At 40.0% G+C, this 26,863-nt stretch overlaps 1 protein-coding gene across 1 annotated transcript in view; it reads left to right on the forward strand.

Moving 5' to 3' along the window:
• Window positions 1-26,863, forward strand: part of CPED1 (cadherin like and PC-esterase domain containing 1) — a 519,469-nt gene that overhangs the window by 170,348 nt on the left and 322,258 nt on the right. The window contains exon 7 of the mRNA XM_075345048.1: window positions 26,375-26,517. Within this exon, the coding sequence (XP_075201163.1) occupies window positions 26,375-26,517 (143 nt within the window). The remainder of the gene's footprint in view (window positions 1-26,374; window positions 26,518-26,863) is intronic.

A 26,863-nucleotide genomic window follows, 5' to 3' on the forward strand; every position in this document is an offset into this window, starting at 1 on the left:
CTGGGGCGAAGCACCAGGATTGGCGCATCTAATGGATGCGCCACTTCTGGGGCGGCTGCGGCCTGCTATTTTTAGGCTGGGGAGAGTACAATAACCATGGACCTCCCTAGTCTGAGAATATCAGGCCCCAGCTGTCTGCTTTACCTTGGCTGGTGATCCAATTTTGGGGGACCCCTACGTGTTTTTTTTTTTAAATTATTTATTTAATTTAAAATAACAGCGTGGGGTGCCCTCAGTTTTGGATTACCAGCCAAGGTGAGGTTGCCAGCTGTGGTCTGCAGGCTGCAGCCGTCTGCTTTACCCTAGCTGGCTACAAAACTAGGGGGAACCCTACGTCATTTTTTTTTTCATTTTTTTGGCTAAATACAAAGCTAAGCACCCCTTAGTGCCACATGAAAGGCACCAAAGGGTTCTCCACTTTTTCTACATTTTTTCTCCACTTTTTCTACATTTTTTCTCCACTTTTTCTCCACTTTTTCTCCACTTTTTCTCCACTTTTTCTCCACTTTTTCTCCACTTTTTTTCCATTTTTTTCTGCACTTTTTCTCCACTTTTTCTCCACTTTTTCTCCACTTTTTCTCCACTTTTTCTCCATTTTTTTTCTCCACTTTTTCTCCACTTTTTCTCCACTTTTTCTCCACTTTTTCTCCATTTTTTTTCTCCACTTTTTCTCCACTTTTTCTCCACTTTTTCTCCACTTTTTCTCCATTTTTTTTCTCCACTTTTTCTCCACTTTTTTTCTCCACTTTTTCTCCACTTTTTCTCCACTTTTTCTCCACTTTTTTTCTCCACTTTTTCTCCACTTTTTCTCCACTTTTTCTCCATTTTTTCTCCATTTTTTTCTCCACTTTTTCTCCACTTTTTCTCCACTTTTTCTCCACTTTTTCTCCATTTTTTTCTCCACTTTTTCTCCACTTTTTCTCCACTTTTTCTCCACTTTTTCTCCATTTTTTTTCTCCACTTTTTCTCCACTTTTTCTCCACTTTTTCTCCATTCTTTTTCTATGGTCGGTCTACCCATTAGCTCTGCCATGCACACTGTAGCTCTACACCTACTGCACATGTTACTTTATGATTGACATCTCTTTCGTACCAGAGCTGTCTAAGTTTACTCTGACCCCATATTTGTCATTACTATATTGTCCTTGTACTGTATTATGACATTTGTATCATGTGTTTCATTTCTTGCTGTGTTGCAATTTTTTTGCTGCATCCCAATTGTACCTCTACATTGTTCGAGTTTGTTATTGTTCTCTCACTCTTATGTGATACTGATTATTGTCATTTTTCATGATTACATGCAGATAAGTCCAATCTGACGAAGGCTCAGGCCGAAACTTCATTTGTAACTTGTTTTGGACAAAAACATATATGCTTATGAAAATTTTTTTTTTCTTAATACGGACCAATAAAGAGTGATTTTGCATTACTATCCGTTGTGACTTACTGACTTAGTCTGGGAGATTTAGAGTGCCGAGGTTACTCACTAATTTTATCTATTATTACCTCTGAGCACCTATATACCAGTGAGCAGAGCTTCCTCTACAGTAGTTCTCCTGATTAGGCATGCCCTTACCTCATGAGCAGGGCATTGCAGCTTTGGTAGCAACCATTACGACATGGACTCTGCTGCTGTGGACCCGAGAAGAGTGAGTGCAGATTCATTGCACCCACACTCCTCACATGAAGGGTCCGCACTCCTAGAAAATGGGGGATACGTTCTCTGAGTGTCTCCCCCCCATATTCTAGACGGTCCAGAGTCGTCGTGGGACCCCTTTATTTTTTTTCTTACAATAAATTGGTGAAAGAGGAAATGTTTTGGGGACTGTTTTTTCAAATAAATTTCTTTTGTCGATTTTTTTTGTTAGTACTGACAGTTTATGATGTTGAGTATCTAATAGACGCCATGACATCACAAACTGCTGGGCTTGATCTCAGGTTACTTTACAGCTAGTATCAACCCGATTTATTACCCCGTTTGCCACTGCACCAGGGCACGGGATGAGCTGGGGTGAAGCGCCAGGATTGGCGCATCTAGTGGATGCGCCACGTCTGGGGTGCCTGCGGCCTGCTATTTTTAGGCTGTGAAGGCCCAATAACTATGGACCTTCCCACCCTGAGAATACCAGACCACAGCTGTCCGCTTTACCTTGGCTGGTGATCCAATTTGGGGGGGACCCTACTTTTATTGTGTAATTATTAATATTTATAAAATAATTATAAAAAAGAGCCTGAGGGGACCTCCACATTGGATCCCCAACCATGGTAAAGCTGCCAGCTGTGGTTTTCAGGCTACAGCCGTCTGCTTTACCCTAGCTGGCTATCAAAAATGGGGGGACCCAACGTCATTTTTTTTTTAACTATTTTTTAAATAGAAAAAATTAATGGGCTTCCCTGTATTTTGATTGCCAACCAAGGTAACGGCAGGCAGATGGGAGTGGCAACCCATAGCTGTCTGCTTTATCTGCGCTGAGAATCAAAAATACCGCGGAGCGCTACATCATTTTTTTAAAGATTTATTTTTACAGCACTGTGATGTCCAGCAATCAAAATACAGGGAAGCCCATTTTATTTTTAGTTATTTAAATAAATAATTAAAAAAAATATATATGGGCTCCCACTGCATTTTTTGTATTGCTAGCTAAGGGTAATCCAAGCAGCTACTGGCTGCTAACCCCCACTGCTTGGTGTTACCTTCACTGGCAATGGAAAATCCAGGGAAGCATTTTTTATTTTTTTTGCCACAAAACTACAAAAAAAGGACGTGAGCTTCGCCATATTTTTGTATGCTAGCCAGGTATAGCAGGCAGGTGCTGGAAGAGTTGGATACAGCGCCAGAATATGGCGCTTCTATGAAAATGCCATTTTCTGAGGCGGCTGCAGACTGCAATTCGCAGCAGTGGGGCCCAGAAAGCTCAGGCCAACCTGTGCTGCGGATTCCAATCCCCAGCTGCCTAGTTGTACCTGGCTGGACACAAAAATGGGGTGAAGCCTACGTCATTTGTTTTCTAATTATTTCATGAAATTCATGAAATAATAAAAAAAGGGCTTCCCTTTATTTTTGGTTCCCAGCCGGGTACAAATAGGCAACTGGGGGTTGGGGGCAGCCGTACCTGCCTGTTGTACCTGGCTAGCATACAAAAATATGGCGAAGCCCACATCATTTTTTCAGGGGGCAAAAAACTTCTGCATACAGTCCTGGATGGAGTATGCTGAGCCTTGTAGTTCTGCAGCTGCTGTCTATCTGTATGGAGAAGAGCAGACAGCAGCTGCAGAACTACAAGGCTCAGCATACTCCATCCAGGACTGTATGCAGAATTTTTTTGCCCACCAAAAAAATGACGTGACGTGGGCTTCGCCATATTTTTGTATGCTAGCCAGGTACAGCAGGCAGCCACGGGCTGCCTCCAACCCCCAGTTGCCTATTTGTACCCGGCTGGGAACCAAAAATATAGGGAAGCCCGTTTTTTTTTAATTATTTCACTTATTTCATGAAATAATTAAAAAACAAATGACGTGGGCTTCGCCCCATTTTTGTGTCCAGCCGGGTACAACTAGGCAGCTGGGGATTGGAATCCGCAGCACAGGTTAGCCCGAGGTTTCTGGGCGCCTCTGCTGCGGATTTCAGTCCGCAGCCGTCCCAGAAAATGGCGCTCTCATAGAAGCGCCATCATCTGGCGCTGTATCCAACTCTTCCAACAGCCCTGGAGCCGGGTGGCTTGTTGGGTAATCATGAGTTAATACTGGCTTTGTTTTACTAGCCAGTATTAAGCCAGAGATTCTTAATGTCAGGCACGTTTGACCCGGCCATTAAGAATCTCCAATAAAGGGTTAAAAAAAACACCACACAGAGAAAAAATACTTTAATAGAAATAAATACACAGACACATTAGAGACTCCATCTTTATTACCCCCTGTCAGCCCTCCACGATCCTGCTCTTCTGTCTTCTTTCTTTCTAGTGTAGTAGTAGTGACGATTGTAGTGAGGATGAGGTTCACCAGCTCATCACTTGGGGCTGGGGAACCTCATCCTCAGTACAATCCTCACTACAATCGGGAAGCAGCGTGCAGCCTTCACTCCGTGAGTGATCACTGCTGGCTGTCAGCGGTAACAGCGGTAACGCTGACAGACGCGTTACCATAGCAACGGTGCTCTCGGAGCCGCGGTTAGCGGTGACGTCACCGCTAACTGCGTTGCTATGGCAACGGTGATCTCCGTTAATGACCGGCTGTGTCAGCCGGTCCCTAACGGAACGGGGAGTCGACCGTGTGCTAGAGCATGCCGCCTTTACACGGCGATACACATATGTGCACCGTGTACCGGAGAGATGCACTCGCAGGTCCTACATGACGTGTCATAGTCATGTGACCAGTCTGTAGCCAATGAGATAATAGCCACGTGACTGGTCACATGGCTATTTTGACGTCACGATAGGTCCTGCATCTCTGCTGGCAGTGCAGGTCACCGGGAGGATTCAGCGATCATCGGATGGAATAGCGGCAGGAGACAGAGTGCAGAAGGGATCACGAGGACCGGTAAGTGTTATGGCAATGTTTATTAACTGTTTGTGTACATTTATAATGCATTTTTATGTGTTTGTGATTGCCTCCCATTATAGCCTATACGTTCGAGTTCGGTTCGTCGAACGTTCGACGAACCGAACTCGAACGGGACCCCCGTTCGGCGAACCGGCCTCGAGCCGAACCGGGACCGGTTCGCTCATCTCTAGTCATTACACCACACCCCTCCTCATTACAGAGATGCACATCACCTGATTTAGTAGTTGGGTCTCAAGCCTATACAGCTTGGAGTAGGACAACATGTATAAAAAGTATCATGTGATCGAAATACTCATTTGCCTAATAATTCTGCACACAGTGTTTGTCCCCTATTCTGATATATATGTTCCCCATCCTTGTATATATGTCCCCATCTTGGGCCCATCATGGCATATATATCCTCATCCTGGGCCCATTTTAGTATATATGTTCCCCATCGTGGTATATACTGTATGTCCAAATTCTTGTATGCATGGTCCTCATCCTGGACCCATTATGATATATTTGATCCTCATCCTGGTATATATGTCCCCATCCTGGTATATGTCCTCATCCTGGGCTTATCCTGGTATATATGGTCCCCATCCTGATATACACAGTCACCCTTCTGTGTCTAACACATAGAAACACCCCCCCCCAAAACATTCTTCTCACCTCCCTCTGCTCCCTCATCATGCGGTGTTCTCTGTAGCCAGCGTGCAGTGGCCGCACATCATGGGCACGCTGTCGTCAGCTATTACCACTGATTGGCCAGCAGTACTGGTCTCTGTGCTGCATGCAATTCAGCTGGATGTGCACCCTCGAATGTGTGATGCCCCTGTACTAGTCAGGGTGTCACAGAGAGTGCAGAACTCACCCGCCATGGTTCTGGTATCCTAACCTTTGGTATTGCTCCATCAGCATTTAAATCCTAACCACACCTCACACCACACCCTGTCAGGCACACCAGTGGGTGGTCTAGCTGGAAAATGGCCACCCGCCTAGGGGTCAGATAGGCTGGTGGGAGGGACATAGTCAGTTGAGTGGTAGCCCTCAGAGAGTGAGGAGCTGAGGGAGTTGGAGCTCCCTGGGAGACTTTGGCTAGGTCACAGACGGTAGTCTGGGACCGGAGGAGTCGGAGACCCGGTCGCAGGGTATTGGAGTAGAGTGCCCACACTTAGTTTTGGAGAACAGTCGGCATCGGAAAATCTAGTAACCGGATTGGTACCGAGCACGGGTACTGGACCCTAGATCAAGGAGTAGTTTCACGCAACCTGCTAATTAACCTGTGGAGGATAGTCTCTTTATGAACTTTCCCCAAGAGCTCAGAGATCGAAGGCACCAACACAACGATGGGGATAGGGCTTTCCTGTTTATGCGGCTCCCTGAGATCCCATGTGTCAGTCATCGAGAGCACAGCTCCTCTAACTAATTGTAGGGAACTGGACCCCGAACATTTCAGGCTGAGGGGTCACTCAGAAATATCTAAATATAGTGCATGGAGGCAGGCCCAGAACCATCAGCAATACGAACAGGGACAGATTCCCGGATGAGCTCCCCTGAGTGGCAGCGGCACACTGAGACTTGGTTTAATACTGTGTGAGAGTCTGCCTAATGGCCGCACCAACACCCACACGACCTGAGTGAGTATGCTGGTTCCCCTGAATCTCTCCACCTGGCCTCCTCCACGTTCCCCTACATCACCACCATTCAGAGTCCCGGGGCCTCCCCTACCAATGGAGGGAACGTCATCTGGCTGCCCCGCACCATCTACCCCGGGTACTCCCATCGGCAGCGGCGGTACTCCCCTCACCTCGAACCACGGGTGGTGTCATGAACACTAACCCCCTTGTAAATACCCCCTACATTTTCGGGTGCCCGCAAGCCCCCGGGTCCAGAGACCCTCGAGCCACAGTAACCCCGGATCCGAGCAGTCCAACTGCTGCAGGGGAGGTACAAATGCACATCCAGGTGAAGCAGGTGCTGGGGTCAGCGACTTCTGCATCTGCTACGCCCCTAGATAAAACTATTCTTCCTGTATATTTTATGGTTTGTATAATTTTTACATATTAGCCTTTCTGTCCTGACAAAAGAAGTGGCCATAGTGGTCCTTTTATACTGGAGGGGAGGGGCTGGGGCAGAGTCAAAGACCCTTATAAGCAATGCACTGAACCCTTATTACACCCAAACTTCAAATGTGGAGTAAACAACAACTAGGATGTGATTTCTTCACTAAAGGTGAATCTGTATAATAGCTAAATTGTGATGACAGTTTCTCTTTAATGCTTCCAGAATGAATAATATAAAATGTTTGTTGCTGCAATACCATGTACTGGCACTAGGTGGCACTAAAATCTCACATAATTGTTTTGCGTAAATAATTGTGTTGGGTCAAGGTTTTCTTCTTCCCGGCTCTTATTGTACATTGTAGGTCCCTTTCTGAGTCATATGTTTCTACTTTTAGAAGCTACTGTTAACTTTTAACATAATTCTGGACAATTTTAGACTGTCAGTTATCAGCTAGCTTAAATAATTGGTACTTATTTTTTAATATCAATTTTGGAATTAGTATTATTTTTTGTCTCACAGTGTTACCATAATATTGTCCCAATAATGTAGTGGTGCAATAAACTGCTTTAATAATACATCCATGTAGTGCCAATAACAGATGGAATATTTTTTGCATATTTTGCAAATTGCATGGAGTATTAAGCAGATCTTTTAGGCCTGATTAGGCTGAGTGCTTACTATGACAATCTATGTCAGAATGGCCGTATAATCATAATTTGGAAATTAACATTTTATGTATCCAGCTAAAGGGTGAGCGAGTTCGTGATTCCGAGGGTATTCAGTCTCCACCCTGCCAAAATGATCATTTTAATCACCTGCAGGTAACCTGTGAAATAGGATTGTACAGCCAATTTGACATGGATTTTCAAAATAAGTACATTAGCCCCATCAGGTAAGCAAAATCTATTTAATTATGTATACAGCAAGAGGCTATAGTTACACCCTTGTGTGGAGTCATTTTTGTGAAATCTAATAAAACATCTGCTCTAATAGGAACTTTAACATCAGTTTTAGCCCTTTTACCCATATACCTGTTTTCACCTTCATGACCCGGCCAATATTTTCAATTCTGACCAGTGTCACTTTATGAGGTTATAGCTGTAGAACGCTTCAACGGATCCCGGTGATTCTAAGAATGTTAAGGCTATGTGCGCATTTTGCGTCGAGGTAGTTGCAGTTCTAAACGCATCCTCTGGCAGAAATTGCTTTTACCAAAGTTGCTTTTCGCCACAGTAACGCGATAAAAACATGTGCGTATTTATCGCGTTTTAAGCGCTTTTTACATGCTTTTCCATTGCTCAAACTGAGATGCGTTTTGAACATAAAGACACTGATAAATAAAGTTTAAACATACAAACACTATGAAAAAAGGGAAAAAAAAGAAAACAAATATAATTATTTATATCAAAACGAAAAGAGTAATTAATATAATTATAGCGGTTTTATACTAATTATCGCTAAAATAACAATAAATTAATTTTTTTATTAATTTAATTGTCGGACTATGTGTATGTGTAAAGGGATATATCATTCCATTATTTTGATGTCAGAAACGTATGCTTTCTGCAGATAAAAAGCAGGTAAAACGCTGGAATTTTGATGTTTGTTGCTTTTTGCAACTTCTCATTGACTACAATGTTAGCAAAATGCAGCCCAAATGGCAAAAACAATTGACATGCTGCTTCTTTGAACGCTGAGTTTTTGCCCAAAATTAAGCAAATTAAACGCTGCGTTTGGAACTGCAAAGTGCAAACTAGAAATCCACATTTCCCATAGACTTTGCTGGAAAATCAAAACGCATGCATTTTGGCATGAAAACGCTGCAGTTCAAAATGCTGCAGAATAGCAGGTGAAATGCAGGTGAAAACGCAAAGTGCGGACACAGCCTTATTTTTACTGCATGATAATGGTAACCTTAACACGATTTTTTTTTTTTTGCGTTTGTGAAAATATCAGAAATTTAGGAAAAAGTTTGAAAACTTCATAATTTTTTAATTTTTAGACCTTTAAGTCCTAGAGTTATGTCACACAAAATAGTTACTAAATAACATTTCCCACTTGTCTACTTTACATCAGCACAATTTTTAAAAATATTACTTTTTTTTGTTAGGAAGTTAGAAGGGTACTCATTTTTCCAACAAAATTTACAAAATATTTTTTTAGGGGCTAAGCTGCATTTGAAATGACTTTGAAATGCCTAGGTGACAGAAAATACCCAAAAGTGACCCCATTCTAAAAACTGCACCCCTCACACTGCTCAAAATCACATCCAAGAAGTTTATTAATCCTTTAGATGCTTCACAGAAACTAAAGCAATGTGGACGGAAAAAAATTAAATTTTACTTTTTCACACATTACTTTAACCCCAAATTTGTCCTTCTCACAAGGGTAACAGGAGAAAATGGACTATACAATTTGTTGCACAATTTCTCCTGAATACACCAATACCCCATCTGTGGTAAAAATCTACTTTTGAGGCACAGTGAAGAAGTGAAGGAGCGCCATATTCGATTTCTGATTTAGTTGGGATGGTTTGAAGATGTCATGTCCCAGTGGCAAAGCCTCTGAGGTGCCTAAACAGTGCAGCTCCCCCACAAGTGACCCAATTTGGAAACTAGAACCCTCAAGGAATTTACCTAGATATTTGGTGAGCACTTTAAACCTACAGGTGCTTCACAGACTTTTATAACATTGAGCCGTGAAAATGAAAAACTACATTTTTAAATACAAAAGTGTTGCTTTAATCCCAAATTGTTCATTTTCATTAGGGTAACAGGAGATAATGGTCCATACAATTTGTTGAACAATTTCTGCTGAGTACGCCAATACCCCTAGTGTGGTCAAAAACTACTTTTCAGGCACAGTGAAAAGTGAAGAAAGGAAGAAGCGCCATATTAGGGTTTAGATTAATAAGTAATGATTTGTGGGCATCATGTCACATTGGCAGAGCCAGAACAGCAGAAACCCCCACATGTGACCCCATTTTACACACTGCACCCCTCAATAAATTCATCTAGGGGTGCAGTGAGCATATTGACACCACAGGTGTATTACCATATTTTATACTATTGGGCGGTGAAGAAAAAATAATTGACTTTTTACCACTAAAATGTTATTTTAACCCCAGATTTTCCAATTTTCACATTGGGAATAGGTAAAAAAAAAAGGCCCCATAATGTGTTACACAAATTCTCCTAAATGTAATGATACCCCACACGTGACTGTACAGTACTATTTGGCTTCACCACAGGGTTCGGGAGGGAAGAATGTCCTTTTCATTTTTGGAGCACAGATTTTCCTAGAATAGTTTATGGACTCCATTTGCAGAACCCCTACGTGCCAAAACAACAGAATTCCCCTCAAGTGACCAGATTTTGGAAATTATGGCTCTCTGAGAATTCATTTATGGATGTAGGGATGATTTAGTCTCTGGAAAACACCCATGGTGACAAACGCAGTGAATGTTGCCCTTGTCAATACATTGTAGTGCCCGTACATTGTGCCCAGCTCATGATTCTAGAAACCTGCACCATGTATATGAAGTGGGCTCTCCTCACTACAACAGCAAAATCTGCCAACAGATAGATAATGCCCAATAGTCCAATTCCCACAAGATAATAGCAAGGACTAAAACTTAACTTTTAATAATCAGATAAAATTGTCAATATTACATAATAGTGCAGTAAAATTGCCAAATGGCTATAAATTGAAGTGATCTCACCCAGATGTTCTCCAGGGGTAGGAGGACACACCGATCCAAAGTTGGTCACAGGCGGAAAGAACCGGGGCAAAGCATTGGGAGATGAGATATAAACCCTGTCGTGCCCCGTGAAAATGCTTCCGCCCTGACAAGGGCAGCGCCCAAATGAGCTGTCTGCCCCGCAACCATACAACCAAAGAAAAGACGTTCTCCCAACGCGTTTCCCTCTAGGTAGAAAGAGATCCTCAGGGGAAAATAGAGAACCAAATGATCGACCTGCAATGGCAGGGACCAAGGGACTGATCAACCTGCAGTGGCAGGGATCAAAAAGGTAAAGGCTATGTGTCCAGATACAGGGTGGTGCATGGACACTAAATCCTGAAGCCACTATATACCCATTTGTTAACAATAATTATTACCTTCAGCCATGCAGGGCAGCCGCCCTGCATAATACTCCGTTAGTGCTCACATTGCCGGCGTCTGACGTCACCTCCGGTCATGTGACTAGCAGACTTCTGCGCTCCAGTCTGGAACGCATGAAAAGCAATTGGATGAGGGAGACATCAATAAATGAGGTCATATCCGGTTTAACGGACCTCACCGTTGCGTGTCACCTAATCTTCCCCATCCAATCGTCTTACAGTAGGGGCGTGTCGTCACAAGTCATGTCACGTTCCCTGTTAATGTGCGATTCATACCGCCCACACACCGCAAATCAGTCATGGTATGCGAGCACACCAATGACATCCGGTTTCGTCAATGGATCATTGCCATGATATGTACAATATACTGGTTAACAGCTAATGGAGCACCTAAATGTTTTTCATAAACTTATCGAATCTTATAAAGGAAGGGGGATATAGATTAAGAATGGGTTGTCTGCTCATTATGCAGTCGATCTAAAATGTAGAGATGCATCAAATACCGGCAAAAACAATACCCAAAATAGTTGATAGGTAAAATAGGGGGTATCAATATATTTATATATAAAGAAAAGTAAACCTGTGATCAGTGATCCAAAATACATACTGCAAAGAAAGGAAAAAGGGGAGGAGTAAATATCATTCCCATATCGGACCATGTTGAGACTAAGGATTCCAAAGACAACAAAGGTCCAGTACCATTCCCAACCTGGACCTCAATTAACCTTATAGTAAAGTGGAGGCCAAGTAAAAGGGCTAAATTTAGAGACTGGTCAATGGTCTAGACTACTGTTCAGACAAGACAAAAACACATCAATTGGCTACTACAGAGACAGAAACTATATAAAACACCCATAATTGATCTGGTCATTGAGGCCATCCGGGTAACATGTCTTGAGGCGAAAGATCATCCTCGCCTCTTTTTATAATAGGACACGATCGAGATTACCACCTCTGGGGGATTGTTTCACTTTCAAAATGCCCATAAAGAAAATGGCCTCCCTGTTCTGACTGTGACGTAAATTCATGTGCCGTGCAATGGGGGTATCGCGATCATTTCTGATATACCCCATATGCTCACCTATCCGTCTGCGGATCTCGCGTGTCGTTTTTCCAACATATTGTACACCGCAATGTGAGCACTAACGGAGTATTATGCAGGGCGGCTGCCCTGCATGGCTGAAGGTAATAATTATTGTTAACAAATGGGTATATAGTGGCTTCAGGCTTTAGTGTCCATGCACCACCCTGTATCTGGACACATAGCCTTTACTTTTTTGATCCCTGCCACTGCAGGTTGATCAGTCCCTTGGTCCCTGCCATTGCAGGTCGATCATTTGGTTCTCTATTCTCCCCTGAGGAACTCTTTCTACCTAGAGGGAAACGCGTTGGGAGAACGTCTTTTCTTTGGTTGTATGGTTGCGGGGCAGACAGCTCATTTGGGCGCTGCCCTTTTCAGGGCGGAAGCATTTTCACGGGGCACGACAGGGTTTATATCTCATCTCCCAATGCTTTGCCCCGGTTCTTTCCGCCTGCGACCAACTTTGGATCGGTGTGTCCTCCTACCCCTGGAGAACATCTGGGTGGGATCACTTCAATTTATAGCCATTTGGCAATTTTACTGCACTATTATGTAATATTGACAATTTTATCTGATTATTAAAAGTTAAGTTTTAGTCCTTGCTATTATCTTGGGCTCTCCTCACTACAATAATGCCAAACATGTGGACATTAACTGTGGTTTAGGCACATTGTGGGGTTCAGAAGGGAGCGCGGGGCCATTTAGATTTGGGAGCAAAAATTTTGCTGGATTTCTTATTTGAAGGGGTAGCCATAGCGTAATAGCCCCTTATATTTTCATTAACAGATGATGGACTGAGTGGGGCCTTTTTTTCTTTTTTTTTGTGGGTTGAATTGAACGCTATTTGTTGGCGATTTGGGTACAGAACATTCTGGATCTGTTCACAGTTATCCTGTGCTCTATGCTGATTCCATCTACATCTCCAAAATCCGTTATTCAGGTGAAATAGCAGATGGATCCATTCACTGAGGCAGCAGAGTTAAGGGTGCTTTACACGCTGCGACATTGCTAGCGATATATCGTCGAGGTCACGTCATTCGTGACGCACATCCGGCGCCGTTAGTGACATCACAGCGTGTGACAGCAATGAGCAATGATCAACAAGCGCAAAAACGTGAAAAATCGTTGCTCGTTGACACGTCATTCATTTCCTTAATATCGTTGCTGCTGCAGGTACGATGTTGTTAGTCATTCCTGCAGCAGCACACATCGCTATGTGTGACACTGCAGGAATGATGAACATCTCCTTACCTGCGTCCACCGGCAATGCAGAAGGAAGGAGGTGGGCGGGATGCTACGTCCTGCTCATCTCCGCCCCTCTGCTTCTTTGGACGGCCGCTTTAGTGATGCTGCAGTGACGTCGCTATGACGCCGAATGCACCTCCCCCTTGAAGGAGGGATTGTTCGGCGGTCACAGCGACATCGCTGCACAGGTATGTGCATGTGATGCTGCCGTAGCGATAATGTTCGCTACGTCAGCGATCACCAAATGTCGGACATACGACGCGGGCGGGTGCTATTGCGCTCAACATCGCTAGCAATCGCTAGCGATATCGCAGCGTGTAAAGTACCCTTTACTCCGAACTCCATTTGGCCTCTGTTCAGCGGTGTCCGTATTTTCAAACGTGAACAAAAGTGTTGATGACCGCACTTTTGTGCATGCCTAAAGAGATGCATAAAAAGATGGATATTGCCAAACCACAAGCCAGATGGGAAGTCAAAGTGACTCCCTTTGCCTCATTACAATGAATTTTCCTTTGTGAATTTTGAGATTTACACGTAATCTCTGGTGTAAGCGCTCAGCATAGAGCACAGGATAAATATGAGCCACACTGTACTGTGATCTTGGGGAGGCAGAATGAACAAATCAACAGCAGTTAAACAATTGGCTTTATTTATTTTTTATGCTGTTCACCTTGCGTTATAAGTGATTAGGCAGCTTTATTCCTCAGGTCAGCACAATTGGAGCGATATAAGATTTATATTGTTTTTTTTAGATTTGGCTACCTATTATGCTAAAAAACGCTTTTTACAAAATAAAGGTTTTTTGCATCACTGAATTTTGAAGGCTATAGATTTTTTATTTTTAGCCGACAGAGTCATGTGAAGGCTTGTTTTTTGTGGGATGAGTTTGGGTTTTATTTGCACCATTTGCGGCCAATTTTTTGATAACTTTCTATTCCGCTTTCTGTGAGGCAGAATCATGAAGAAACAGCAATTTAGGAATTTGTTTTTTTATTCTTTTTTACACCGTTCACTTTGTCTTAAAAGTGATAAGACAGCTTTATTCTTCGGGTCAGTACGATTACAGTGATACCACATTTATATAGTGTTTTTTTTATGTTTTAGCTGCTTTTACACCACAAAAACAATTTTATAGAAAAAAATAATTTTGGCATTGCTATTCTTAGAGCTATAGTTTTTTTTATTTTTTCACTAATGGAGCTGTATTGCAGCTGTTCTTTCGTGGGACAAGATGACATCTTCAGCTGTACCATTTTTATTTTATAAGTGACTTTTTGTTCTCGTTTTATTCCACCTTTTTGTCAGCTGTATGATGAAGACATAGTTTTTGCCATTTCTTTTATTTTTACATTTCACCGTGTTCACTGAAGGGCTTAATTAGTGTGACATTTTTATAGATCGAGTTGTTACAGATGCGGCAATACCAAATATGTGTACTTTTTTTGCTTATTTCTCTTTCCATAAATTTACATATTTATTGAAATAATCCTTTTTTATTTTTTGTTCTTTATTTTCACATTTTTTGAAAAAATATTTTTACCAATTTTTTAAACTTTTTCTTCTACTTTTTTACTTGGTCTATGTATGGGACATTACTTTTAAGTACTCTGAACTCTCATATAATCCACTGCAATGCACAATCTTGGCAGTGGATTATATGTCAGTGCTGAACTCTGAACACTGATAGTTCACCCAACTTACCGTGCATTTTGCATGGCGTGTGAGGTTTTCCATATCTGGGTGACCCAGGGGTCCCCGTGATCGCATTACAGGGAATCAATTACTTGGGAGAGGAGCGCGATTTTCTTCCAGGCAGCTAAGTCTCCCTTCTCCCCTAACCTTTAAGGCCGCTTTACACACTACGATTTATCTGACGATATGTCGTCGGGGTCACGGTTTTCGTGACGCGCATCCGTCATCGTTAGCGACGTCATTGCATGTGACACCTACGTGCGACTCCGAACGATCGCAAATAGGGTGAAAATCATTGATCGTTGACACGTCGTTCAGTTTCAAAATATTGTTCGTCGCTTGGAACGCAGAAGACATATTGCTACGTTTGACACCCTGCCAACAACGAACAACATCCACACGACCGCCTTGGTCAAACAATATATCGCTGAACGATGTAGCATTGTTTGTGAGATGTGTACGTGTGACCGCTACAAAACGACCTATGAGTGATCTCGGCAAATCGTAACAACGATCTGGGCATGTCACAACGCTAACGAGATCACTAGCGATATCGTTGTGTGTAAAGCAGCCTTTAGGGGGTTAAATTGCCTGGAGCAGTGCAGAACCACTCCTGGCAGTGAGAGATGGGTCTCAGCTTTAACATAAGCTGGAGACCCGGCTGCGATCGTGGGGACACAGCACCTGATGTTGTCCGTCGATAAGACACAGACTATCAGGGCATACCCAGTACGACCAATGTCGGTAAGGGGTTAATGTGCCCTTTTTTAATAAAAATGAAAAGATCTGGCATAGTTGTTATTAGGGATGAGAGAACCTGAACTGTAAAATTGGGGGTTCGTGGAGGACATAGAGTGTCCAGGGCTCAGACTTGAACACAGACTTTTTAAAAAATGCCTGTCAGAGTTCAGTGTTTTGGTACTGTTCATATGTTAATAAAGTTTGTTGAAAAACTGCAGCACAGTCAGTCAATCAAAAAGCTTTAATGCATGCAGAATATGACGGAATGCTGCTATAAACAATAAAGATTGGGTAGTTTTGATAACTTGCGCAAGTAAAGCAGACAAGTGATGGCTGAAACCCTCAGCTGTCAGCTTTACCTTGGCTGATTATCAAAAATAGAGGGGATCCTATGCCGTTTTTTAAAATTATTTATTTAAATAATAAAAAAACAAATGCGTGAGATCCCCTTATTTTAGATAACCAGCCAAGGTAATGTAGACCACTGGGAGCTGGTATTATCAGGGTTGGAAGGCCCATGGTACTACTAAGAATAGTAACCCGCAGCCACCCCAGGGCTATGTGCCCACGGGAATATGTACCCGCGGATTTTGCAGCAAAAAACCTGCGGATTTATCTGGATTTTCTAGGTAAATCCGTAGGTTTTAGCAAGTACAGATACTCCCCATGTTATCCTATGGGACATGGGGAGTGCTGTGTCCATGTTACGGCATGTGCGGCTGCGGAATATGCTGCAGCTGTCCCGCAGCCGCACGTAATTGCATGTCAATTATTCCTGCGGAAATATCTGCGGAAATCCTGCCTCTCCACTATGGAGATAGAGGCCGAGACATCCGCAGGTAAGTCGCACGAATGTCCACAGGTTTACCGCAGCTATTTAGCTGGAATCCCATAGCAATTGATAGCTGCGGATACCAGGGAGCTGCTGCGGGAAACCTGCGGATGTACCTGGAGATATATCCATGGGTACATAGTCCCGTAGGCACATAGCCTAGAAGTGGCACTGCTGTCATCTGCTGGATGGTTAGCAGTTGTGCCATACTCTTTCCATTTTTGTATGATAGATTGAACAATGTACTGCGAGATGTTCAGAGCTTGGGCTATTTTTTTTTATAACCTAACCTTGCTTTACTCTTCTCAACAACTTTATCCCTGACCTGTTTTGTGTGTTTCTTGGTATTCATGAAGCTCTTTGATTGCGAATATCGTCAAACCTCTGAGGCTGTCACAGAACAGCTGTAATTAAACTGAGAATAAATTACACACAGTTGGACTCAAGGACTTCTTGAGAAAATTGGTCACTCAGGATTTTTTTATATGGAAACTAGAAAAGAGAAGCGCTGATAGGGTTTTACCAGATTACACATACGGTTTAGCATATATCAAAATACACTCACCGATTCAGGTTGTGAGAGGTCACAACCACCATAGATAGCATCAGATAATGGCGGCTGCAGCGGCCCCACGTGTTTGCAGATCAAAGTGGAGAAGGAGAAGGGGTTAAACCCGCGCAATCCGCCAGATAAATTCAGAGGAGATGTTGATAATTCAGAACATTCTTTTATTCCATGGGTCTACGCGTTTCAAGGTCTGTGACCTCTTCTTCAGGACCAGTAAATCAACACTACATGTACATACAAATGAAGCTCTTTTATACCTGTGGTAACCACAAAGTACCGCCTCCCGGCACTTTGAAAAAAGTCAGAAGGGAAAGAAAAAAAAAAAAAAAAAAAAAATCTGCATGCATGATACAGCGTTTTTCACAGATATCATATACTTTGTAGAATGCTATTATACTGGTCATAAAAACAATTTATATGAGAAATACACATTCATAAAATGGAAAATTATAAAATAAAAAGAAAAGGAAAGAAAAAAAGTCAAAAATCAGGACACGAACTCCAAGAAAGTTGCCCATAAGGTAACCTTCGATTTTTGTGGTGTACGCCACCAGTAGTTCTCAAAAATCTGTGTATCCCTAAAGTTATGTTCACAAGGTTGTGATATATGCGTACAATTAAATAAAACATATGTTTAATAAATATATTAAAAACATTTCAATATAGAAAAAATGATAAAGGAAAGAGATGAAATAAAATGATAATAAAAATGCATAATTTTCTGTGAACTTTTTATATAGAATAAAAATTCTTTCACCCAGGAGTACAAAGTGATGTGTATATAAATATGTGAATAAAAATTTATAATATAATGTGTGCTATATTCTTTGTTTGTGTGTTAAAGAGGATGTGATATTTACTTTTTCTTTTTCAAAGAGGATCATAGTATCAACGAGCTTAAGGTTATTAGCGGGCATAAGCGTGGGAAAAAATATATATATGTGTGCGCATGCTCTTGACCCTACCATGAGGACACATAGTACAGCGGTACGGAGTAGATGCCAGAACTGGGACCGTGGGAATAAAATCTAAGGCACCTGGGCCAGGGATATAGCTGGTTCAAGGTGGCTGTGTATGCAGTTATTTAAATTCTGAAGAGCAACATATAAATTAATAGATATAAAAACATAATATAAACAGTTATTTCTCTAAAAAATATATCTATACATAGAGCCTATAAAAAGGGGACAATAATAAAAGGAGTCAGAATGAATAAAAACTCCCAAATGGCACAACAGATCAGTAAAACAGGTCAGTTACTTCATTAAGTCCAGTTGGTTTCAATGTATCCAATCTATAAATCCAAAAAGTCTCTTTTTTATTTAAAACCTCTATTCTATTAGGAGTATCAATAGGGATTTGTTCAATTGGTGTTATAATGATGTCTGCCTTTTTTCCATGTACCAAAGTGCAATGTCGGGACAATCCATGTAAGAGGAACCCTTTCTTGATGTTATGTCTATGGGAATTTAATCTGTTATGTAGGGGCTGTCTAGTCCTTCCTACATATTTTTACCGCATGCACAATCACTACCAGGATGGAATATTTCAACCAAAGACTTACTACAAGGGAAAGACTTATACTCCAAACTGTTGGAGCAAAAGACCATGTGAACCACGATCTGGATATTTCCATTCCTTTTACTGAGGAAGAGACAGACAATATGAAGAAACTTTTTCTACACCTTGAGGAACTGCTTAAAGAAGAGTTACATTATGGACTTGATGCAAGATTTTTGTCCATTTATATGGATGAGAAGCTTTGCCCCCGAGGACTTAGGATAAAACATCTTTCCCCTTTCCCAAAAGATCTGGACTTCACACAAGAATGGGAAGGTGTCCTACATACATGCATGCAAGGTATGCTTCAATGTTTATATAAAAAAAGATCAACAATTGCACAGGAGGCTACAGCCTCTATTTCAGAGGCTTATAATAATCTCTCCTGTTATGACTCACATCCTGAATATAGGCGTATCAATTCAGATATTAATACGAAACTATTGCAACTTGAACATGATACGGTTATAAGAAAGTCCAAAAAATTACAAAGGGACCGTAAGGATAAAATAAACGAAAAAAATGGTATTTGTAACACTGAGAGAGAGACAAGAACACCAGAAAGGCAAAAATATAAGAGGAAAAATAGTACGAGTAGAAACTTTTTTAATAGTAGGTATCACAAAACTAATATTGGTTTTAACAAACCTAGGAGAAGCACTAGTGAGGGCTTTAACAAAGAAAATGGCTCTGCACCCTCCACTATTACTGAAACAATTAACATTACTAAAACACCTATTTTAGACTCTAGAGGAGTGTTGTGTGACAAAAATGATAAAAACACTGGGAAAAATGACAGAAGTGTTAATGTTAATAATAACACTGATAAACAGAGACCAAAAATTAACATAGAAGAGACCAAAAGGCAACTTGCTCAGATCAAGAGCCAAATTGATAAGATCCGCAAGAAAAGATCAATGATTGCCCCATCTAACCTTGAATCACCTTCAGTATTTGATGAACCTGAGGATGATAGAGATTTCATAGATCTGCTCAATTTAACTACACATGAGGGAAGTTTCTTACAACTCCCCCCTTCCCAATTAGATATGGATAGTGTGGCCAAAAATGAAACCAGCCCAAAAAATAAAACCACACAAGAAATGAACACAGTTATTATAGATAACACCAATAAAAGTACTTCCCTGGTCCCTTTTTTACCGCCAGCCCTAAATTCAAACCGAACGGCTTTAATGGATTTTTTAACGCCAAAAGCAACAAAAAGAAAAAATGTACTAGAGGAACCCGGGCAGGAATCAAATCTAAACAAAAAAGGAAAGAAAACATAAAAAAGGATACTAATAATATCTTTAACCTCTCTAAACACATACTCACAAAGGAAGAAACAGCAGTCCTAAATAAGGGTTTATCCTTTTGTCCGACCTTTCATTCTAAAGATTTTGACTTATACCTGGACTTTCAAAACTTTGTAAGAAAATTGACACTAAAGAGACATTTTGCTATAGAGAAAAAGGATCTCAAAACAACTGAGAACAACCTACTTGCTGACGGTTTCCCTAATAATATACTTTCGAAAGATAATAATACTACTATACATACAGATGTTTTTTTGCACACAAATGTAAAAGCAAAATCAAAATTTTACCCTATAGGCAGCAAGGGGCACCATATAAAAACCTTTTGCGATATGGTTTTAGAAGATTTTAAACATCTTGATTCGGGTAATACCAGGATTGCATCTAATCTTAGTAAGGGTGAAAAAATAGCTCTAAAATCCCTAAAAATGAACATGAACATAGTTATAAGATCAGCTGATAAAGGAGGTGGTGTGGTCATACAGGACAGGGTGGATTATATAAAAGAAGCCCACAATATCCTATCGAATGCTGCACAATATTGTAAGACAAGTAAAATGAATTATGACACTGCGGTTATAGCATATAATGATCTAATTACCAGAGCAACTGTAAATAATATTCTTAATAGCACTGAAAAGAAATTTCTTATGATTAAGGATCCTAAAATGGCCTTTTTATACCACCTCCCCAAGATCCATAAGAATCTTGAAAACCCCCCGGGACGACCGATTATTTCAGGAATTGATTCTTTGACATCAAATTTGGCTGCATATATTGATGAAATTATGCATGTTCATGTATTAGAACTAAATAGCTATCTGAGAGATTCTTCTAATTTAATAACCATGTTAAAGGATATTGTTTGGAAAGATACATATCACTTTATTACAATGGATGTGTCTGCTCTCTATTCAAATATAGACCATGATCTGGGGTTACTTTGCTTCTCACATTTTGTGGAAAAAGATACCAGGCTGCACCCCTTACAAAAAAATTTTGTCCGTGAAGGGATGAGTTTTATACTGAAAAACAACTATTTCACCTTCCTAGATGTACTGTACCATCAGATCCTTGGGACCGCGATGGGCAGTAAAGTCGCACCAACTTATGCAAATCTATTTATGGGAATTTTTGAATCTGTTTTTATTGAACAATCTGAATATCAGAACAACATTATACTCTATAAAAGATACATAGATGACTTATTTATAATTTGGGACAATAAGGAGGATAACGTGTCTAATTTTATTTCTCATATAAAAAAGAATAATTGGGGTTTATCTTTCTCCTCTACTATTAATAAGGATACAATAGATTTTCTTGACCTCACAATTGCACACAAGGAAAATAAGATTTTTACTAAGACCTTTTTTAAAAAAGTAGACACAAACGGGTACATACATTTTAATAGCGGCCACTATAATAAATGGCTGCTAAACATTCCCATTAATCAGTATCGGAGAATTAGGAAAAATTGTACACTAGATGATGATTTTAAGATACAAGCTGGAGTTTTATATGACCGTTTTAATGAAAAGATCTACCCCAAAAAACTTTTAACCCGTGCTTTTAAAGAAACCAAGAACCTGAGACAGGAGGATTTGATTATAACCTCCAATAAAATGTCTCCTAGTGATGGACCCTCTGATTTTAGTTATAATTTTATTACCACTTTTAGTCATGATAATGCGTTAATTAAGAAGACCCTTAATAAACACTGGGAGATCCTTTTGGGTGATCCTGTGCTTAAGAAGATTCTTCCATCCCATCCAGGCATCACTTACAGGAGAGCCCCGACTATTAGGAATATTGTGGCACCCAGTAGGTTGAGAGTTCCTATTAATTCTAAAGAAGAGGAACGCTCTATTGGGGTCTCAAAATGCTACAGCAAAAATTGTCTATGCTGTACATCCATTGCACACAAAAGAAAGACTTTTGGTACAGCTGAGGAACCAGATAAATATACGATCAAGGGACATCTCACATGCCATTCTGATTTTGTGGTGTATCTCATTGATTGTGCATGCGGTAAAAAATATGTAGGAAGGACTAGACAGCGCCTACATAACAGATTAAATTCCCATAGACATAACATCAAGAAAGGGTTCCTCTTACATGGATTGTCCCGACATTGCACTTTGGTACATGGAAAAAAGGCAGACATCATTATAACACCAATTGAACAAATCCCTATTGATACTCCTAATAGAATAGAGGTTTTAAATAAAAAAGAGACTTTTTGGATTTATAGATTGGATACATTGAAACCAACTGGACTTAATGAAGTAACTGACCTGTTTTACTGATCTGTTGTGCCATTTGGGAGTTTTTATTCATTCTGACTCCTTTTATTATTGTCCCCTTTTTATAGGCTCTATGTATAGATATATTTTTTAGAGAAATAACTGTTTATATTATGTTTTTATATCTATTAAGTTATATGTTGCTCTTCAGAATTTAAATAACTGCATACACAGCCACCTTGAACCAGCTATATCCCTGGCCCAGGCGCCTTAGATTTTATTCCCACGGTCCCAGTTCTGGCATCTACTCCGTACCGCTGTACCATGTGTCCTCATGGTAGGGTCAAGAGCATGCGCACACATATATATATTTTTTCCCACGCTTATGCCCGCTAATAACCTTAAGCTCGTTGATACTATGATCCTCTTTGAAAAAGAAAAAGTAAATATCACATCCTCTTTAACACACAAACAAAGAATATAGCACACATTATATTATAAATTTTTATTCACATATTTATATACACATCACTTTGTACTCCTGGGTGAAAGAATTTTTATTCTATATAAAAAGTTCCCAGAAAATTATGCATTTTTATTATCATTTTATTTCATCTCTTTCCTTTATCATTTTTTCTATATTGAAATGTTTTTAATATATTTATTAAACATATGTTTTATTTAATTGTACGCATATATCACAACCTTGTGAACATAACTTTAGGGATACACAGATTTTTGAAAACTACTGGTGGCGTACACCACAAAAATCGAAGGTTACCTTATGGGCAACTTTCTTGGAGTTCGTGTCCTGATTTTTGACTTTTTTTCTTTCCTTTTCTTTTTATTTTATAATTTTCCATTTTATGAATGTGTATTTCTCATATAAATTGTTTTTATGACCAGTATAATAGCATTCTACAAAGTATATGATATCTGTGAAAAACGCTGTATCATGCATGCAGATTTTTTTTTTTTCTTTCCCTTCTGACTTTTTTCAAAGTGCCGGGAGGCAGTACTTTGTGGTTACCACAGGTATAAAAGAGCTTCATTTGTATGTACATGTAGTGTTGATTTACTGGTCCTGAAGAAGAGGTCACAGACCTTGAAACGCGTAGACCCATGGAATAAAAGAATGTTCTGAATTATCAACATCTCCTCTGAATTTATCTGGCGGATTGCGCGGGTTTAACCCCTTCTCCTTCTCCACTTTGATCAGGATTTTTTTAGGCACATCATACTACAGGGGGCTAAATACAAATGCAAGTCACAATTTTCAGATTTATATTTTTTTTAAATATTTAGAAAACCGTGTGTCATTTTCTTTACACAAATTCTACTTAGTATTGGTATATCACATAAAAGCCCAATATAATACATTTAAGTTTGTGAGTGGAACGTAAAATAATGTGGAAACGTTCTCGGGGTATGAATACTTTTTAAAGGCACTGTATGTGGGTGGAATGTTCTTCTGCTATATGTAACCTCTGATATGATACACATATGGTCATGGGTTTAAAATGTTAGAGCTGGGAACACTATAATCACTAGATCTATACTTGAACGACAAAAACTCATAGGTCCTTGGAATTTTGGATTTGAAGTTTTGCAAAGTCCAGACTTAATTTTAAATCATAACCGTTATTTTAATTTTTATTTCATAAACTAATACTACACAGGAAAATAAACAATTTTGTAATATATCTTATTAGAGAAATATTCTTCTTTCACATAGGTAAAATCTGTATTCAATGTAGACAGATTTCCCCATTATTAAGATAGGAGATGACAGTTGGTGAGTTGGTGCTTTTAAAAGTCTATGAAGAGGGGAAGACGCACCCAGAGGCAGACACAGATATTCTTCTTCTTCTTCAAGTTCTCTTGAAATGACACATAGTTCTCCACAGAACTTGATGGGAAAGTCAGTACTCACTGAAGACAGATTTTACGTGGTAAATTGAGAATTTTTAAAATGAATGATTGAAAAGTAAGGAAAGAGAAAGAAATGAACTTCTCTGATAGGTTATATCACAAAGTTTCTTATCTTCAAGCACACTTTTGGGGGAAAAAAACTTTGGTTACTCTATAATAGTGTTCAAATTTAATGACCCCTGTTAAAATACCAGGTTTGTGTCTTGTAAAAGGAAATCAAGGCAAGAAGAATAGACCTTATACCACCTTTAAAGTCACCCATAATCTGTACAATTCATTTGAAAAATAAACTGAAATGTTTCTGAATGGAAAAAATAAAGAACCAAAAATAATGTGGTTTCATAAGTATGCCCACATTTAAATTAATACTTTGTAGATGTATCCTTTGAATTTATAAATGTATTTAATCTTTATGGGTAGGGGTCTATTAATTTTACGCATCTAGAATTGGCAAACTTTGCCTACTCTTCCTTGAGTAGTGCTTCAAATCTGTCAGAACTCCAGTGTACAGCCCCGTCTGGTAAAACCACCAATTTTCAATTGAACTCAGGTCTGAGCTTTAGCTGGGTCATTCCAAAACTATGATCTTCTTCTGGTCAAGCCATTCTTTTGTTGATTTAGAGGAATACTTAGAGTTATTGTTCTGCTGGAATGGTGAAATTCCTCTTTATCTTCAGCTTTGTAGCAAAGGCTTGAAGGTTTTGTTGCAAAACTGACTGATATTTGCAACCGTTCATTATTCCCTCCATCTTGACTAAAGCCCAACTTCCAGCTGCTGAAAAACAACCCCAAATTATAATGCTGCCTCCACCCTGCTTCACTGTAGATATGTTGTTCTTTTGGTGATTTGTAATGTTGCCTTTGCACCAAACATACCTTTTGGAATTATGGACAAAAAGTTAAACCTTGGTTCTTCAGACCTTTGCTGTGTTGTAAGCTGTTTATAAACCATGGATTTTCTTTTAAATGCAACTACGAAAATGTCAAGAAAATCCTACTAACCAGCTAAATTTTGTATGGGGTAATTAGATTCCCTGTAAATGATTGCAGCTGTGTATGAAGAACTATTTAATATAAAATTAAATGTAGGTGGACATAACCATTTTCTTCACATCCAAGATAAACAATCCAAATACACTGATCAGAGTTTGATCAAAGTCTGATCAGAATTGTATCCTTTTTTTCTTCAACTTGGAGAATAAAAAAAAGCTTCGCTACCTTTTCCATTCAGTTACCTGTGATTCCCCAAAGCATATTCAGTTCTGTGAACTCACTGTACTCACCCTATGGTGACCAAAATATAGTATAGACCAAAGTAGCTGTTAAGAAGACCAGGGGCTTGAACAACTTAAATACCAATTTTAAAATGGGACCATACAAGTAAAGATGTTCTAAGTGGGCCATATTTACCAAACTTAGTACGTTGTGGTCACACTTTGTGGCTGTAGCCCTTTCTTCCATATTTCTTCTGATCCCCGCTACCCCTATTTCCATACAGCACGGGTAGCGCTAGTTTGAATGACTGCAGCCTTATACTCTGACCAGAGCCTGTACCATTTTTGCCCATCGACCTCCTCTCAGTTAATCTCTATGGCCACACACATTTCTAGAAATTGATATATATATATAGTTTAATGAACAAGTAGTTTGTGCTTTTGTTCCCTTCCCTAACTGAGGAAGTATTTTGGAGTATTTCCTTTCATCAGATGCCAGAAGAATGTAAAAATGAATATCTTAACAATTTCAAGTGCCTAACCAATTAATTAAACATTCAGTTCTTTGCCCAGAAGCAAAACAATTATCACTGATCCAAAACAAATGTTAAGAATGTTTATAGTCTTAGATCATTGAAAGGAATAACCACAGCAGGGTAAAAAGAGCACGAACTCCAAGGAAGTCCGTCAGACGTCGGGCTACCTGCTTTAATGTATGCCTTCCTTTCTTCTTTCCTCCTTATCATGTTTCTCAGCCATGCGGTATCTGGGGTGATCGATCTGTCTTAAGCCATATCAACTCCTTCAGTGTTGTCATTTCACTGGACTTCACTAGTGTAAATGCCAAAGGATTGCTATGTGGTGATGTAGTTCAAACCACAGTATAAAGTTTCAAGCAAATAACACTGAAAGTGTGGTAGTAATTGTATTGTATCTTCATGGTGGAGCACTTAAGTGGCAAGTCATTTTGTAAGTATCATCTTACGGGCACTTTCTTGGAATCTGGAGACGGTTGATGACGGGAAGCTTGCAGGGTGTGAATGTGGAAAGCGATCAAGTTGCAGAAGAGTTGTCTTCTAAATACAGGTGCATGTGATTGACAGTTTGCGAGGTGATAAATAGAGGAAGACTGTATCAATTAATCACAGTATATATCTTGATTTGAAATCTCAATTTCTAGTAAAATATGTGTGGTATTTATATTATTCCCATCACAGCTTCACAAGTTTTATCAACATTTCTTCAAGTCAGAGACTCCAGTACAAGCAATTAACGCCTTGAAGGACATGATAAGCAAATTGTTACTTACCTTGGAGGTGATAAGTGAAGCAGCTGCTACAGGACTCAATTCAAGGAGCAGGTAAATGAAACATGAAATGTTTGTTCTCCCCAAGACACACAATTTTGTAGCACAGCGTAATGTTATATTTATCTCCAAAGTGTAAGTACGATAATGTACCTCTGTGCAGAGCATCTTGCACACAGTTGAAGCACGGCTCCACTACAGAGGCGGCAGTGACATTATTCTTCTGTGCCGAGCATTGTGCACACAGGTGATGTTCTGCTGCGCTCTCCTGAACTATAGAGCCGAGAGTGACATGTTTCCTTTGTGCTGAGCATTTTGCTTATTTGGAGATGTTCTGCTGTGTTTCTCTGAGCACTAGCTGGCAGGTTTTTTGACAGCACAGGATTCCATGCAGGTTCTT

This window comes from Anomaloglossus baeobatrachus, chromosome 4, assembly GCF_048569485.1.
Source record: "Anomaloglossus baeobatrachus isolate aAnoBae1 chromosome 4, aAnoBae1.hap1, whole genome shotgun sequence".
NCBI classification, from domain to species: Eukaryota; Metazoa; Chordata; class Amphibia; order Anura; family Aromobatidae; genus Anomaloglossus; species Anomaloglossus baeobatrachus.